This window comes from Phocoena sinus, chromosome 20 (assembly GCF_008692025.1).
Source record: "Phocoena sinus isolate mPhoSin1 chromosome 20, mPhoSin1.pri, whole genome shotgun sequence".
Taxonomy (NCBI): domain Eukaryota; kingdom Metazoa; phylum Chordata; class Mammalia; order Artiodactyla; family Phocoenidae; genus Phocoena; species Phocoena sinus.
In genome coordinates this window covers 4,826,745-4,844,790 of record NC_045782.1, presented here as the reverse complement: position 1 = coordinate 4,844,790, position 18,046 = coordinate 4,826,745, and the positions used below count along the sequence as shown (strand labels likewise).

Below are 18,046 nucleotides of genomic sequence, written 5' to 3'. Positions count from 1 at the left end.
TGCTAAGTGAAGTAAACCAGACACAAAGGGACAAATATTGTGTGCATCCACTTCTGTGAGGTCCCTGGAGTCCTCAAATCCATAGAGGCAGAAAGTAGAATGTTGGTTCCCAGGGGAGAGGGGAATAAAGGGTGAGTGTTTCATAAGTACAGAGGTTCAGTTTGAGATGATGAGAAAGTTCTGGAGATGTGGGTGGTGGTGATATCTGTACAACGCTGTGGATGTACTTAATGCCACTGAACTGGACCCTTACACGTTATTAAATGGTCAATTTTACGTCATACGTCTTCTACAAAGATTTTTTTTTTTAAGTGGTCTCTCTCTGGATGGGAGCTCGGATCACGAAGGACTGGAGATGTCTTGGCCCCAAAGAAAACATAGTCCAGATATGACGTGCCGCCTATCAGAGCCCCTAGAGGTGGTTTCCTTGGCCTGCACATGCTCAGAATCATTGGCTGGTTATAGTTACAGTAATTAACAGAGGTCTAAGGAGATGGTGGTGGTGAACAGTGGGAACTACCACTTTTGAGTATAAACTATCGGTCGGCCAGCTTTCAGAGGTTTGCTTTAGAATTGAGTTTGGGAGTGTTCCTTCCTCTGCAATTTTTCGGAATAGTTTCAGAAGGAGAGGGGTTAACTCGTCTCTAAATGTTTGATGGAATTCACCTGTGAAGCCACCTGGTCCTGGTCTTTTGTTTGTTGGGAGTTTTTAAATCACAGTTTCAATTTCAGTACTTGTGATTGGTCTGTTCATATTGTCTATTTCTTCCTGGTTCAGTCTTGGGAGATTGTACCTTTCTAAGAATTTGTCCATTTCTTCCAGGTTGTCCATTTTATTGGCATAGAGTTGCTTGTAGTATTGTCTCTTAGGACCCTTTGTATTTCTGTGGTGTCCACTGTTTACTTCTTTTTCGTTTCTAATTTTATTGATTTGAGCCCTCTCCCTTTTTTTTCTTGATGAGTCTGGCTAAAAGTTTATGTTTTGTTTACTTTGAGATTTGCTTTAATTTTTGCCCTACAAGATACGTTTTAAATGTAAACATAATAAATCAGGATCTTAAAGAAGTTAAGTGAAATGCAAGTTAACCAGCTTCTACGTGACAAAACTGGGGCTTGAACTCAAGTGACTGATGTCAAAGGCTTTGCTATTGTCATTCTTGAGAGTGGAAAGGGGGCGGGGAGTAGATGGGAGAAACCTGAACTGGGCTTGACTACTGGGTGTATGGGGAGAGGTGTCACCTGGGAGAGTTACAGCAGTAGCAGAAATTGGGAGGGTAGACTGAGGAGATGATTTCAAGGTATGTTGGCAAGTTCATTCAGTTTAGAAAAGTTGAGCACAAGTACCAGGAGGACAACCAAGAGAAAAAGTCTAGCCAGTTTCCATCAGTTAGACGTATATCAGCCTCACTCAGCTCACCTGTGCTGTCAGGGATAGGAAAAGAAATCTTGGAATCATTTGCATAATGGGGAGGGTTGGAAGTAGAGCAGCAAGTGAGATAGAAGGAGAACAAAATGGAAAGAGTGGGAGGGGAGGATGGAGAAGGCGGAAAGGAAGGAGAGAAGAGGAATGAAGGAGGTGAATGATGGAACCACATTTAGGGAAAGGAAGAAATAAGAGGACTTAATGAAGGTAACCCTCAAAAAAAGTAATCAGAAAGGTAAGGCAATGAAGGTGATGTTTTCCAGAAAAATGCTTATGTTTTGCTTCATAGAAGTGAAAGGGGAAGGGCTTCCCTGGGGGCGCAGTGGTTGAGAGTCCGCCTGCCGATGCAGGGGACATGGGTTCGTGCCCCGGTCCGGGAGGATCCCACATGCCGCGGAGCGGCTGGGCCCGTGAGCCGGGGCCGCTGAGCCTGCGCGTCTGGAGCCTGTGCTCTGCAACGGGAGAGGCCACAACAGTGAGAGGTCCGCGTACCACAAAAGAAAAAAAAAAAGAAAGAAAGAAAGAAAAAAAAAGAAGTGAAAGGGGAAAGGCACTGAGAAAAAAATTAGATTTCTCATTAAAAAGTTCTAAGTGGAAATTTGACAGTATATGGATTTTTTTGTATCCTGCTTCTAATAAACTGGAGAGTCAGAGAACCAGAGAGCATGGGGGATCGGGGGAGGAGAGAGAAAGTAAATGGGAAGTTTAAAAAAATTGGGAAAATATTTGATGGATATTAAGAAATAATTATCCATATTTTTAGGTGTGATAATGATCTTATATCTATATATTTTAAGTACTTACTTTTTAGACAAAGATACCAAAATATTTACAGATTAAAATATATAATTTGCTTCCACATAATTCAGGAAATGTAGGGGAAGAAGTAGTTTGGGGTATAAATCAAACAAGACTGGCGTATAAATGAAACAAACGCGGGCTGATAATTGTCAAAGCTGGTTAATGGGTTTGTGGGTTCACTACACTTTTCTATTTACTTTTGTGTATGTTTGAAATTTTTCGTAATAAATGGTTTAAAGTTTTATCAACGATTAAAACCCCGGGGAGGGACTTCCCTGGTGGTCCAGTGGTTAAGACTCTGTGCTTCAAATGCAGGGAATGCGGGTTTGATCCCTGGTCGGGGAATTAGAATCCCACATGCTGCATGGCACGGCCAAAAAAACTAAATAATTAATTAATTAAAAAAATAAAACACCAGGGAATATAAGAAAGAGGTTTATACAAATCTTTGTCCCAAGCAAGCCTACACAGCATAACATTCTGAAATTTATAGCAAACTGGCCTGAACAAGTACTCATTTTATTTTAGAATATGAGCTGCATTATTTAATAATGTTGTTTAAATTATTCAATGCCAGAGCAGATTCTAAAAATAAACGTAGAACTCATTAATTTTAAGTAACTCTAAATTAAAACAGTAATGAGTTGCCATTTTGCACTTTTTCAAACCAGCAAATCTAAAAGAAAATGGTAAAACAATGCTAGCCAGGCTAGGGGGCCGAGAGCATATTTTGTTGCTTGTGGTACAGTAAGTTATTCAAATCCTTTTTGAGATAACTTTTAAAATAACCCTTAATGTAATATATATTCACTATTGAAATATGAGAGTGTATAAAAAAGTGAAGAGTATTTTTTTTTTTGGCTGCACAGCATGTGGAATCTTAGTTCCCCGGCCAGGGATCGAACCCGCGTCCCCTGCAGTGGAAGGCACAGTTTTAACCACTGGACCACCAGGGAAGTCCCAAGTATTTTAAAAGACAATTAACTCACAGATTCTGTATCCTTCTAGACTTAAAATATGCATGAACGTGTTTGGTTTTAAAATAATTATTTTAAAATAATTATGTGAGCATATACTTCGGGCATGCTCTTTTATTTATCATGGACTTTTTCATAACGTTTAATATTCAATAAGATTTTTCTTTTTAATACTGGCATATCATTTCTCCACCTCATTGACATCCCTCTATTGGACTTTTAACTTGCTTCCAAATTTTTGCTATTAAAAATATAATTTGTGGGCTTCCCTAGTGGCGCAGTGGTTGAGAGTCCGCCTGCCGATGCAGGGGACACGGGTTCGTGCTCTGGTCCGGGAAGATCCCACATGCCGCGGAGCGGCTGGGCCTGTGAGCCATGGCCGCTGGGGCTGCGCGTCCGGAGCCTGTGCTCCGCAACGGGAGAGGCCACAACAGTGAGAGGCCCGTGTATCGCAAAAAAAAAAAAAAAAAATATATATATATATATATATATATATATATAATTTGTACACACATTTATTAATATTTCTAATTATCTCCCCAGGCTAAATACATGGGAGTGGAACTCCTAAACCAAAATATATAACTATTTTTAAGAACTCTTGATCCATATGGCCCCATTCCTGTCCTGAACATTTGTGCCAATCCATTCCCAGAGGTAGTGTGTTAGGGCAGCACTTCTCAAGCCTGAATGTGCCCAGTGAACCACCTGGGGCTCGTGGTGAAATGCAGATTCTGATTTGATAGGTGTGGGGAGGGGCCTGAGATTCTGCATTTCCCCCATAAGCTCCAGATGCTGTCTGATGCTGCTGGTCCAAAGACCACACTTGGAATAGCAAGGTATTAAAAAGCTTTTTTTTCTTAACATTTTTATTCAATTATTTTTCTGCTACTTCACTGACACAGTGTTATTATTCATTTCTTTGTCGATTTGTTGAATACAAAGCTATGTACATAGTTATTTTATTTGCATTTCTTGGAACACTAATGATGGTACACATGTTATTGGCCATCTTTCTTTTAATTTTATCTTTTGTTTGTGAAGGATTGGATCATGTCCATTACCCAGTTTTATACTGGGTGTCAGTCTTTTTCTTTTGATACATTAAGCTTACGAACACTTTATTACTTGCCCTGCAATTAATGTTTTAATGAGATGGCTGTTTGCATTTGCATTTTCTTCCAGTATTTTCGACTTATAGTTTTCCATTTTTGTGGTCAGTATTTTTATTATTACTTTCTTTGCTTTGAGGCTTAAAAGATCTTTCCCTGCAAAGTATCAGAAGAATATTTCCCTATAGATTTCTGGCTGTTTTATGGAATTATTGACATTTAGGTATTTAATATATTTCCCATTTTAATTACAAAAGTAATATGCTGATGTGGGCTATTTTGGAAATACAGATAAGGAGAACGATTGTTAACATTTTAGCATATTTTTATCTAGACGTTTTCATCTTGCAAGCATAGGTTTAAGTATATATATATATATATATATATATATACACACACACACACACACATATACACACATACATGTTTATATAATTCTTATAGAAATAGAATCAAGCAATTCAAACATTTCTCACTTAATCATATACCATAAATAATTACTCATTATTCTATATCAACAAATAGCATCAGTTTTAATGGATCTAAAGTGTTCTATCATGTCTATCATATTTTTACATATCTGTGATTTATGAACACATGGAATTATTTCAACCCTGCAGTTTTATATAATATATATATATTATATAAAACTGCAGCGTTGAAATACTTCCGTGTGAATCAGCGTAATAATAATAGCAAACACACTGCACTAACAATTTGTGAGGCGCTACTCCAGGCCCTTTACAAATTTTAGGCCATTTTAATCCTCACAAAAATATATAAGGGAGGTACTGTCAGACCCATTTTACAGAAAGATCACTGAGCTGGGAAGAGGCAGGGCCAGGATTTGAATGATGGTCTCATCTCCGCACACACTTCTCTCAGTATATGACTGTTACTAAGCCAGTCCGTAAAATTAGGACATCGATGGTGATGCAGAGCTGCAAGGCTGAGAACCTGGTCCTGAGACCAGTAGCATCGGCATCCTCTGGGCACTTGCTAGAAACCCAGATTCTCAGCCCCCAACTCAGACCTGCTGAACCAGGAACCCCGGGCTGGGGCCCAGCTGTGCTGTAATGCCCTTGCCAGTGGTGGTAAAGAGGTGGTGGACAGGGCACTCAACTAGGATGCAGAGGTCCTGGGGCGTCAGCCTGCTTTGATATTGTGGGTTGAGGGTTGATTTCCAAACCCAGGCAGGTGTCAGTTTTCTCACCTGTAAAGTGGGGACAAGGACCCAGATGGGGGTTGGAGAGCAGTAGACCAGATAACCGCCGTGGTTCATTTGAGCTGGACATTTCTATAATCTGGACCCATGAAAACATGGTGTATGCCAATATTTTCAAATCAGTAAAATTGTGCAAAACCGTTGAACATCTGGTGTAGGGGAGGAAATCGGAAACAAGGAAGGGGACATTATAAAATCCCATTCGTGATGTCTTAAAGTTTCTGTAACAATAAATACATTTTTAAAAGATTGTCATTAAGCAGCACTAACAACGGCCTGGTTTCTTTAGGTCTCTGAGTTAAGACAGCAGCTTCGAATACGAGGTTTGCCGGTGTCCGGCACCAAGACGGCCCTCATGGACCGGCTTCGGCCCTTCCAGGACTGTTCTGGGAACCCTGTGCCCAACTTCGGTGACATAACGACTGTCACTTTTCCTGTGACACCCAGCAACGCGCTGCCCAATTACCAGTCCTCCCCGTCCACCGGCGCCTTGTCCAACGGCTTCTACCACTTCGGCAGCACGAGCTCCAGCCCCCCAATCTCGCCCGCCTCTTCGGACCTGTCGGTGGCGGGGTCCCTGCCGGACACCTTCAACGATGCCTCCCCGTCCTTTGGCCTGCATCCGTCCCCAGTCCACGCGTGCCCCGAGGAAAGCCTCATGGGCAGTCTAAATGGGGGTTCCATCCCTCCCGAGCTGGACGGACCGGACTCCGAGAAGGACAAGATGCTGGTGGAGAAGCAGAAGGTGATCAATGAGCTCACCTGGAAACTCCAGCAAGAACAGAGGCAGGTGGAGGAGCTGAGGCTGCAGCTGCAGAAGCACAAGAGAAGCAACTGTCCCGAGAAGAAGCTGCTGCCTTTCCCGGCTGCCCCCATCAAGCAGGAAGACGCCACCTCCAGCTGTCCGTTCGCGTCCCCGCAAATAGCTGTGAAAAGACAGAGCGCCTGCTCGGAGGGCCAGCCGCCGGCTCGTGAAGATGCTCAGCTCCTGCCCCTCGGGAACGCTCACTGTGCGGAGCCCTCGGGTCAAACCAGCGTACTTTCTTCCACATTCCTTAGCCCGCAGTGCTCCCCGCAGCATTCGCCCCTCGGGGCTGTGAAAAGCCCGCAGCACATCAGTTTGCCCCCCTCGCCAAACAACCATTACTTCCTACCCGCATCTTCGGGCGCCCAAGGAGAAGAGCACAGGGTCTCCTCACCTGTCGGCAGCCAGGTGCGTACTGCACAGGTAAGAACTCCTGGCCCCATGCCTGGTGAACCCGTCTTCCTGGAAGCGGGACGTGGACGTGCAGCTGCTACAGAGCTGACGTTGGAACTTTTCACGGGGAGGGTTCGCCACAAGCCCAGTAGCAACCGCCAGGCGCCACGATGCACAAGCCTTTACAGTAGAACGAACTCGCTTCCGAGACCAGCGTGGCTTGTTCGGGAAAGGGCTAGATCATGAATGGTTTTGGATTTATGGGATGTCCAGTCTCTGTCACAGCTCCTCAACCTCACGCCTGGATCACGAAAGCAGCCATAGACAACTGGTAAACGAATGCACGTGGCTGTGTTCCAGTGACACTTTATTTACAGAAACGAGCCAGGAGCTGGATTTGGCTCGTGGGGCTGTTCCCAGGACCCCTTGGTATCAAGCCTTACCATAGGCCAAACCAACTCATCAAGAGGGCCAAAGAGGGAGTTACCATGGCCGTGCCATGGTCTGCACGGTGTGCCAGGCTCTGTTCTAGTCTCTGGGGATTAGTGCTTAGCTGGCCAAACAAAATCCCTATTCTCATGGGGAGACAGATAGTAAACAAAAGGTATAAGTAAGTGTGTAACACATTAGAAGATGATACATTTTCCAGAAAAAAAGGCAGAGAAGGGAGATTAGGAGTTTGGAAGTTTACAACTTTAAAGGGAAGGGCCCGGGACATTTGAAGGAGGTAAAGGAGAAAACCTTGTAAATACTTGAGGCAAAGGCATTGCAGGTGAAGGAGGAGCAGCAAGTGCAAGGGCCCTGTGGTAGGAGCACGTGTGGAATGTTCAAGGACCAGAAAGAAACAGTGTGTTTGGTGCACAGCAAGAGTAGGGATGGCTTAGAACAGTGACCCGTTCAAAGACTAGACCAAGGTGACCATCCAGGACTTTCCTTTTATCCATGAAAACAAAGAATTATTAGGAAAGTCTCTTTGAGAAAGACAGTTACGTTATCCAAAGGTTCTGGAATCCATGTTATTAGAAAGGGAATAGGAAAAACACTTACATTAATTGGATGCCTGCCGTGTACCGGGTAATAAGAGGCATGTACGTGAGTCACCTCATTAATTGTCACAACAGCCTTACGAGTTCCAATTTATCACTCTTTGCTATTGAGGAAAATACGGGCCAGGGAGGTGAAGCCAGCGGCCCAGCGTCACAGGAACCTAGGTTTATCAGATTCTAAAATGCATGCCCTTTTCCCACTGAGTATTCTCTACCCTGGGAGTATGAGGTGAGGCCACAGGTAAAGCGAATACATTTTTATGAACCCACCAGAACAACACATTCACGTGAGTGACGCTCAGACCTCAGTCTGCGCTCCGGGGGGAGCTGAAACTCACATGGATTATCATCCTCATTGACAACAGGTGTTGAGCGCCTCATGTCCTAGGCAACAAAGGTAAAAATAGCTCTTGAAATACACAGCCGTGGACCAGAAGGGGCTCAACTGAAGGATACCGATACTATCAAGAAGAACTACCATTTGTACAGTCATTGATGGTTTACAAAGCACTCTTTGTAAAGACATGAATGATTCCATAATAAAAAAAAATTAAAAGATAAAGAGCAATATAGGATAACATCACTGATGGGCACTTTTGACGTTAAGTGCTGCACAGAGCATGGCAGTGGGTGTTGATCCTGAAGTGCTAGAAAAGTCTGGAAAGCTTTGCAAAGGGGTTGAACTTGAGAAGTGGAGTTGGAGAAGGAGAGTCGGGAAGAGATCATTCCATGTGAAGAAACACAGGGAGGGAGTATGTCCCGGGCCCGGAGGGTTTAGTAGAATTTAAGCTCGCAGAGGGAAATCATACTCGACTGTGGAGCGTCTTGAAGACTCATCCTGGTTAGATGTGGAGACCCTACGATGTAGATGTGTGGAAACCATGGAAAGTTTGTGAACAGGAAATGATACGTCCAAAGCCAGATCTGAGACTTTGGTGATGGAATTCAGGGAGGTTTGGAAAGATGAGATACCAGGGCAGGGACTAGTTGTCTCAGCAAAGGTTACCCTCAGATATGCTGCTGGTGGCCGTTTAATTTGTCCTTCTTCCTTTCTACAGAACTCAGGGGCACGTGAGGGCCATCCTTCAAGCTTCTCTCCCCAGCCTTCCAGCCTTCACCCCTCTTTCTCTGGAGCCCAGGCAGACAGCAGTCATGGTGCCGGGGGCAACTCTTGTCCCAAAAGCCCAGGTGTACAGCAAAAGGTAGGCACCTGGGAAGAGGTTTAAACTGGGGGTTGGCTTTGCCTCTTCTCTCTCTGTGGCCCCTGTTCTCCAAATGTTGAGGTTCAAAGGCAGAAAGAAATTACATTTTGGATAGAAACAAGTCCACTTGAAAAGGACAGAAATGGATGTACAGATAAAAGTGAGGGTATTCCAAGGCACTGTTTCCAGGGTTCATCCCAGAAATCATGCCGACTAACACGGCCTTGGTACGTTTGCAAAACATCGTGGCAAACAGACCTGGTTCAGTGAAGTTCAAGATTGGAGTCAGGGCTCATGGGAAAAAAATGTGGGGAAAGAAGTAGTGGGTCCTCGGAAAGGACTGGAGAGATGCAGAAAGTTGGAATCACGGTGCAAAAGGGAAGAGATGATACGTGTCAGCAGGTGGGACAATCGGGGATATAAAAGATGCGGGACACAGGGAATTCAAGGAGCAGTGGGAAGATGGTAAAAAGGAGACAAACGGGCTTCCCTGGTGGCGCAGTGGTTGAGAGTCCGCCTGCCGATGCAGGGGACACGGGTTCGTGCCCCGGTCCGGGAAGATCCCACATGCCGCGGAGCGGCTGGGCCCGTGAGCCATGGCCGCTGAGCCTGCGCGTCTGGAGCCTGTGCTCCGCAACAGGAGAGGCCACAACAGTGAGAGGCCCGCGTACCACTAAAAAAAAAAAAAAGGAGACAAACGTGAGACGGCCACGACACAAAAGTGCTGCAGGCCCCAGGGCAGGGCATCCTGAGGGGACAGAGACCCTGAAAGGTCCCGGGCACTGCACAGAATGCTCTCACAATCCCCAAGGCTGGCTCATGAAGAGATACCCTGGCAACACCTGCCTGCAACTGTCTGCATATACATCCACTTAGGGATGAAACGGGGTGGGAGATAAATCACTCTGGAAATTCCTGGGTTGGTGGAGCTCTTCATGTCGGATTGGATGGACCCTTCGCTTTATTCTCTTTTCTCATCTCACTTTCTCCCAACAGACAGGGTGTACCTTAGAGGGGGGAAATGAATTTTCGAGGTTCCCATCCTGAGATGCCTCCAGCTTTGAGTCCATAGTGATGTGTACCGTTGTTAATATGTATCTGTGGTATATATGTAACACAAATTTAAGCCCCAGCTTTTGTTTTCCCTTAAGTCAATGTTTGCAGAATTTAGCCTGTAGTTTCTAAAACAGAAGCTGTACCATTTCCGACGCATGGATTGATTGTCTTTCTCTGCGTTTTACTCACCCAGATGGCTGGTTTACACTCTTCTGATAAGTCAGGGCCAAAGTTTTCACTTCCATCCCCAACTTTTTCTAAGTCAACTTCAGCAGTTTCAGAGCTAAGCCAGCCTCCATCCTATGAAGATGCAGTAAAGCAGGTAAGCACGTGATTTGGTCTTTACGGAAGAGTAGGCTGACTCAGTGGACGTGGCTTTACCTGATGCGGCCTCGCGCGTGGAGATTCTGTTGTTGAGCGTGTCTGTCACCTCCCTGCTGGAATGAGCAAAATGTCTAGGTGCTCATTGTGGGGATGTGTTGTGTGTGTACAGATGCCGCCTGAGGCAGAGAGGGAAGAGGTTGGCTGGACGCCCAGATGCCTGGGCTTGGTGCCAGCTCCCTCTCCCACTACCGTTGGGCAAGTATTCAACTTCTCTTACATAAAATGGGGACGATATCTACTGCATAAGGATTTCAGATGATGCATTTATCACATTGTCCAGACATGGGATAGGTACCCAAATATATGAGAGTAATTGCTGGGTCAGTCGTTTCTAAGTTTCTTCCTAGCTTCAAAATTCAGTGATCCTAGTAAAATATGAATGGTTGTAGAAGCTGGGTAATCGTGGAGGTTTGTGGTAGCCTCCACTTCCATTTATGTTTGGAAAATTTTCAAATAATAAGTAAAAAAAAAAAAAAAGAAAGAAAAAACCGGCAATGCGTGATCTTATATTTCAAATGGTCTGAATGTGGATAAAGTATCACGCGTGTGCTCAACCCAGAAAATACCATCTCCATCGGTTGCTGCACCCTGGTATCCAGCAGAGCAAAGTCAGCCTGCAGTTAGATTTCATTTAGATGAGAGAGTGTTTTAAATATCGGGAAATTTTATGCAAAACGTAGGCTTTCCCATTTCTGAAAAAAAATCAGAGAACTGGCAACCCTGGAGGCACATCTCTGCCAGACAACCATTGCCTGAAACAAAGTATTGTCGCCTCCTTGGACCAGAACATGTGTTCTAGCCTCTACCCCTCTCTCTCTTGCTCTGTGTTTGGCTCATTTACATTACCTACCAGACCTTGTAGGCATTTGATGCAAATGATTCGTTCTCTAAGCAGTGCTCTCACCCACGTTGGTCATTGATGCCTGTGTTTATTGGGACCCAGCTCTCAGAAGAGTGAGATCAAATTATGCCTCTGTTCTCCCCATTCCTGTCCCCTGGTATCTGTAAACGTCAACACATCCTTCTTGGTTTCAAAAGAAAAAAAGAAAAGGCCAGGCAAAGTGGACTTCCATAAACGGACTCTGCTTCACAGCTCAGATGAGCCAGAGGGGAAGGTGTAGTCCCTACAAACGTTGATAGATTCCACAAGCTATGACAATGAGGAACCGGAGAAATGTGAACCACGTTCTTGGGTCACATCCTCAGCAACCAAATGGGAGGCAGAGCTGAGTCACCTCATTTCTTATTTTGTTTATTTGGGTTCTCTCTCTTTTCTTCTTGGTGAGTCTGGCCAGAGGTTTGTCAATTTTGTTTACCCTTCCAAAGAACCAGCCTTTGGTTTTATTGATTTTTTTCCTATTGTTCTTTAATTCTTCCTTCCTTCTGCTGACTTTAGGTTTTGTTTGTTCTTTTTCCAGTTCTTTTAGGTGGTAAGTTGAGAATTTTCTTGTTTTTTTGAGGAAGGCATGTATCACTATGAATTTCCCTCTAAGAACTGCTTTTGCGGCATCCCATAGGTTTTGTACGGTTGTGTTTTCACTGTCCATTGTCTCTGGGTATTTTTAAAGGTCCTCTTTGATTTCATCGTTGACCCACTGGTTTTTTAGTAGCATGTAGTTTAGTCTCCATGTAAGCATTTTTTTCTCGTTTCTTTTTCTGTGGTTGATTTCTAGTTTCATGCCATTGTGATCAGAAGAGATGCTTGAACTAACTTCTGTCCTCTTAAATTTGTTGAGGCTTGTTTTGTGTCCTACCCAAGTCACTTCAAAGTGATAAAAAAAAAAATGGCCATACTATATATGTGTTAAGGTGCCCATCTCCTGGGATGGAAACTTCTCAAACAACTGAATTCACTCTGAAGAACTCTGGGCTGGGGAGCATTCTGCCTCCTTTTCCCCTTCTTTTGTTGTAATAGATTGTTTTATTCAGTAGTTTTCCTGTCCAGAATTCATACTGAGCTTTAATCACACATGGTTCAAAAACCTTTAGTCAGTTACACCCATATTCATAGTCGCATTATTCACAAAGGCCGAAAGGTGGAAGCAACCTAAGTTGGTTGAATGGATGAATGCATAAACCATTGATGGATGTATGGATAAACCAAATACATATTCTGTACGTGCAATGAATATTACTCAGCATTCACAAGGAAGGAGACTCTGACATATGGTACGTACAGCGTGGATGCACCTTGAAGACATTATGCTAAGTGAGATAATCTAGCTGTAAAGGGAAAAATGCTGTATCGATCCACTTATCCGAGGTACTCAGAGTTGTCAAATTCAGAGGGGCAGGGCTTCCCTGGTGGCGCAGTGGTTGAGAGTCCGCCTGCCGACGCAGGGGACACGGGTTCGTGCCCCGGTCCGGGAGGATCCCACATGCCGCGGAGCGGCTGGTCCCGTGAGCCGTGGCCACTGAGCCTGCGCGTCCGGAGCCTGTGCTCCACAGCGGGAGAGGCCACGACAGTGAGAGGCCCGCGTACCAAAAAAAAAAAAAAATTCAGAGGGACAGAAAATAGAACGGTGGGTGCCAGGGGCTGGGGGAGGATGCAATGGAGAGTTAGTGCTTAATGGGGACAGAGTTTCAGTTTTGCAAGATGAAAAAAGTTCTGGAGCTGCACAGTGGTGACGGTGGTACAACAGCGTAAATGAACTTAATGCCCTTGAACCGCACACTCTGAAATGGTTGAGATGGTAAATTTTGTGTTGTGTGTATTTTACCACAACTAAAAAAAAACCAACCCTAGCCAAACCTACTTCAAAAGCCTGTTGTGCTGCTTCTAATGATTTCCTACAGAAGCGGTTGCCATCTTTTAACTACTCTGTTCTCCTTTGGTTACTTTGCAATAGCAAATGACCCAGAGTCAGCAGATGGACGAACTCCTGGATGTCCTCATTGAAAGTGGAGGTAAGACTTCAGGATGCCCTGCACCTGCGTGTACTCTGGGGAGCAAACCTTCGGATCAAGGTCAGATGCTCATTGTAAGCTGGACCAAAAAGCCGTCTCAGGGTTGAGTGTCACTTCCTCTCAGCCTCCCGTCCACATTGGAAGCAGAGATAATGTGAACAGAAGGCATAGAGGATGATTCCTCACTGCCTCTGCCCCGTTGTCCTCAGAAAAATTTTCATCAGTCATTTTAACAGTTTTCATCTTTCAGCTCAGTCTGTGTTTCCCTAAATGTTTTCTCCTGCTACACCACTTGTCCCTACTGTTCTAATCCCAGCGTCCCCCTCTTCTTAATTATAAGAAGAAGAAAGCAGATAAGGCAAGTTTTGTGCTACCTACTCAAAATGAAATTTAATTGGTAATCTCCCACTGATGGCCCATTCATGTTCACATGGCATTCAAGTAAAAAATGATCAGTGTGTTCTTTTTGCCTCCTTTTAAGTCATTCATTTATTTCTTTTTTAAAAATTACATAGTATGTGCCTAAAATTTGAAACTACACAAATGAGTAGGCTCATGTAAGGGGAACGTGTGCATAGAAAGAAAAGACTCCATATCTGAGCCCTTAAGTAACGACATTTAAAGTTTCAGGGAGAAAAGTGGCCAGGCATCATACTAGGTTCAATACTGTACCAGGCAGAGTCTCCACCTTTAGGGGGTTTGCGGTCTGGCAGGGGAGATGGGGAAAAAGCAAGTAAACAGTCAATTCTTCCATTGTAACAAGAGGGAAAAAGGAAAAGATGGGCACAGGGGTATGTATCGTTGTAAGTTTTGTAATGGAAAGATGAGCGGGTTCCTATCAGACACCCTTATATTTTTAATGAAGTATGTTGGCAAGGTCTGCAAAGAGTCGGGGTGTAAGAGGGGAGCACGGGAGGTTCCAGGAAAGAAGAACAGTGATGAATTGATCACAAGTGAATTGAGTTTTCTGGAGAAACACAGTAGGATCCCTAGGCAGTATTAAGTGCCCCTCGTAGGCTTGACATCATGAAGTTAAAGAGAAACCGGGCAGCTTCATTGTGTAATTTTTCTCTTGAACGTCCAGCCGATCCAGGGCAGGCTCAGAGAAAACAGATGATAAGATTCATCCAGATGTGGGCTTTTGCCAAGGGAGTATGGTGATGGGAGAAAAGGACAAGGGGATTGAGGATATTTATGAGAGAGTGATGACAATGGTGGTTCAGGAGTACAGACGGAACAAGAAGTAAAATCCAGAAGGGGCTGATGGATGGTGATAAGATAGCAGAGTTGGTAGGTTGGGGTGACCCCAGCTGGCTGAGAAGTTGTTGTCGTGGGGTCCTTATGAGGGGAGCTAGAGGAATAGGAGGAGATGGACAGAGAGTTGGCAATACCGATCGAAATCGAGCTTTCAGGGGGATGCAGTGTTTGGGGACAACAAAGTCCAGGCTGTGTCCGGCAGAATGGGAATGGCGGAATCAGCTGGGTTGGAGGGATGGAGTGTCAAGGAACGGAGAGGCCAGCTGGACAACGGGTCACTTCTGGGGATGCTGAAGGCACAGAGGATGGCAAGAGTTGAAGTAGGAGGAGAACAATGAACCGGAAGTAGAGTTTTCAGTGGATGAAGAGGAGGGGCCAGGAGACTGGGGGGCGGGGGCGGGGGCGGGGGCAAGGAGAGCAGCATGACTCTCAAATCCACTGAGGAGGGCTTCCCTGGTGGCACAGTGGTTGGGGGTCCGCCTGCAGATGCAGGGGACGCGGGTTCGTGCCCCGGTCCCGGAAGATCCCACATGCCGCGGAGCGGCTGGGCCCGTGAGCCATGGCCGCTGAGCCTGCGCATCCGGAGCCTGTGCTCCGCAACGGGAGAGGCCACAACAGTGAGAGGCCCGCGTACCGCAAAAAAAAAAAAAAAAAGAGAAAAGAAAAAAACCACTGAGGAGTTAATAAGAATGAGGGCGAGTGACAATCAGAACGTGGCAATGGGAAAGGACCTGATGACCCATTTTCTGGCTCTGCAGCAAAGGAACCCCCAGTGAGGGCGTAACGGAGGGTGCAGTGTCCTCAGGGGACAGCCAGGTGTCAGTGAAGAAGCAGGTAAAAGAACCTGCTTTGAGCATTCAATAATCACAGAGTGGAATTTCCAGCAGGTGAGGGTTTGGGTAGAGACCCAAGGGAAGAACTGAGGATATACAGAGCAGTTTGGGGATCAGACTGGGTGATGAGCAGTGACCCGAGAAGCATGGCCATCTCCTGTGTCTACACGTAAGTCATTCACTCCAGAGATTCACGCACGTGTCATGCTCGAGCGGAAGTGCTTGAACAATTCCCATTGTGTTTTACCAACAGAAATGCCAGCTGACGCCAGAGAGGATCATTCGTGTCTTCAAAAAGTCCCAAAGATACCTGGGTCTTCTCGAAGCCCCACTGCCTCCCTCCCCGCCAAGCCCCCGGCTTCCTTTGAACCAGCCTCTGCAGGAGGCCAGCTCTCCTTCGATCACTACGGCGCCGACAGCAACGAGCACCTTGAAGTCTTACTAAATTCCCAGAGCCCCTTGGGGAAGGTGGGCGACGTCGCCCTTCTGAAAATCGGGAGCGAGGAACCCCCTTTCGACGGGATGATGGATGGATTCTCCGGGAAGGCTGCGGAAGACCTTTTCAACGCGCACGAGATCCTGCCGGGCCCCCTCTCCCCCATGCAGACTCAGTATTCACCCTCTTCCGTGGACAGCAGTGGGCTGCCCTTAAGCTTCACGGAATCTCCTTGGGAGAGTATGGAGTGGCTGGACATCACGCCACCCAGCTCCACCCCGAGCTTCAGCTCCCTCTCCACCGGCGGCCCCAGCATCTTCAACATCGATTTCCTGGATGTCACGGATCTCAATTTGAATTCCCCCATGGACCTCCACTTACAGCAGTGGTAGATGCCTGATGCAGCGTGCTACGGAAGACCAGTAGGAACCCGGTGGGGGAGAGCACACAACCGTAAATACTTACATTATCCAAAAGAAGGAGGAGGGGGGTGGAGGAGGGGAGGGAGAAGCCGGAGAGAATTAAAAAGAAGCAATGGAGACTTCTGTGACAACGAACAAGAGCAAATCGGAGTCTTTTCTATATAGATAGATAATGTAATATTTACCAGCCTTCAGTGACGGTTCATGATTTCAGCAGTGCACTCAAAAATATGCTTTTTCAGACCAAGAATGCCAAAAAAAAAAAAAAATTCTTCCACTGCCTTTTCAAACACCAGTCTTTGTTCTAACCCGTACTTTTTCTCAGGCATTGTTGGGGCATAATCTCACTTTGTAAGCTTTTCTCATGAATTTATTACACATACTGTGGAAAGAAGATGTAAGCTCTCTAGGGAGCACAGGGAAGCCTTGGTCCATCAGAGGTGATGGAGGACGTACCCATGACGGAAGCTGCTTCCTGTCTGTCCGTCACCTGGCTTTCAAAATAGAAGTCAGGCCCAGTGTCAGGTTCTTAAGGCAGAACAGAGGGACAGGACCAATCCATTCCCAGGGGAGTGAAATGAACTCAGCGTCCCTCAGCCACAAAGCTGCCCCGTTGCAGTGGCCCCAATTCTATCCCACAACCGACCCACCTTTGGCCTCAAGAACCCCACGTAGAATTTCCCTCCTTCTCAACCAGTAGCTGAATCATTCCCACTGTCTCCGTGGTGATAAGCGTTGTGAAACTAAAGCAAGAAGAAAAGCAAAACCTTCTGCCGTAGACAGTTCTCCAGCACAACCCCCTTTAGTGTCGAAGACTAGAGAGGACCATGTAGGCAGACCAGAAGGACCTCTCTAGCCTCAGGAAGCCATATCAGAGATCATTCAGACAGGACTAGAGAACATCGTTTCGCGTGTCATGGAAATAAATACCGTGGGTTACTGTAACAGGAGGATTATAGAAGTCAGGCTGCTTTTCTTGTTTTCTTATTGGTGGGAGGTGGTCCACCTCTGTTTACCTTTCTCCCACTCTGCTTTTCTCTCAAGATCATCAGTCCTTTCTTGCTCCTCTGTTGGAGATCTTTCCTTTTCTGCCCCACAATCGGGAGAAGAGAACTTCTGCCTTCTAACCAGCTGTCATACCCCTAATAAAGCCATATGTTAAAAAGCTGAAAAATCGAGGTTCTCCTGGAGAACTCATTCTCCATATGCGTAATCTGCTACAAAAGGAAGTCAAAAGAATGCCCTCAGGAAGAAACCAATGACTCGGCCCATTAGTCACAAAGCTGTCTCTACCCTCATTTGATTAATAGCAATCCCTGATTTGGGTTGCTCTGGGGAAATCGGAAATCATCATATTGTAAAGATAAATACGAATCATAGTTACAAGGAGAGAGTATTTCAGGTCTGGGTTTCTGAACGAAAACACAATTGCACGTTGAAAAGGATGGAAGGAGAAAAGACGACGGTCTCGTGTGCATTCCTCATTACCTCTTGTGCTTTTGCTGGGAACTGAAAAACTTAACTTGCAGGATCGTCTCCCTAAGGCTCACTGTGGTTCCAGCTCACCGTTTCGTAGTGTTGCATGCTGTAGAAAGTAGCTATCGCTGTTTTTATTTTTTATTGAAATCACTAAGGCACTGTTTTCTTCGTTTGTAAAAAAAAAAAAAAAAAAAAAAAATTGTTCACTGTGCACTTATGGAGAAAATAACCAAACGTGTTGTGATTTTAGAAGTTCTCTTTTTGAAAAAAAACCAAAGATTTAGAAGT

General features: G+C 45.4%; 1 protein-coding gene across 3 annotated transcripts in view; it reads left to right on the top strand.

Annotated features, from left to right (window-relative positions):
* Nucleotides 1–16,565, top strand: part of MYOCD (myocardin) — a 90,243-nt gene extending 73,678 nt beyond the window's left edge. The window contains exons 10-14 of one of the 3 annotated variants that reach the window (XM_032617846.1): nt 5,828–6,766; nt 8,841–8,984; nt 10,234–10,362; nt 13,274–13,331; nt 15,675–16,565. In XM_032617846.1, the coding sequence (XP_032473737.1) occupies nt 5,828–6,766; nt 8,841–8,984; nt 10,234–10,362; nt 13,274–13,331; nt 15,675–16,249 (1,845 nt within the window). In that variant the 3' untranslated portion in view covers nt 16,250–16,565. The remainder of the gene's footprint in view (nt 1–5,827; nt 6,767–8,840; nt 8,985–10,233; nt 10,363–13,273; nt 13,332–15,674) is intronic. The other 2 variants (XM_032617849.1, XM_032617848.1) reach the window with 2 other exon arrangements.
* Nucleotides 16,566–18,046: the final 1,481 nt, after the last annotated feature.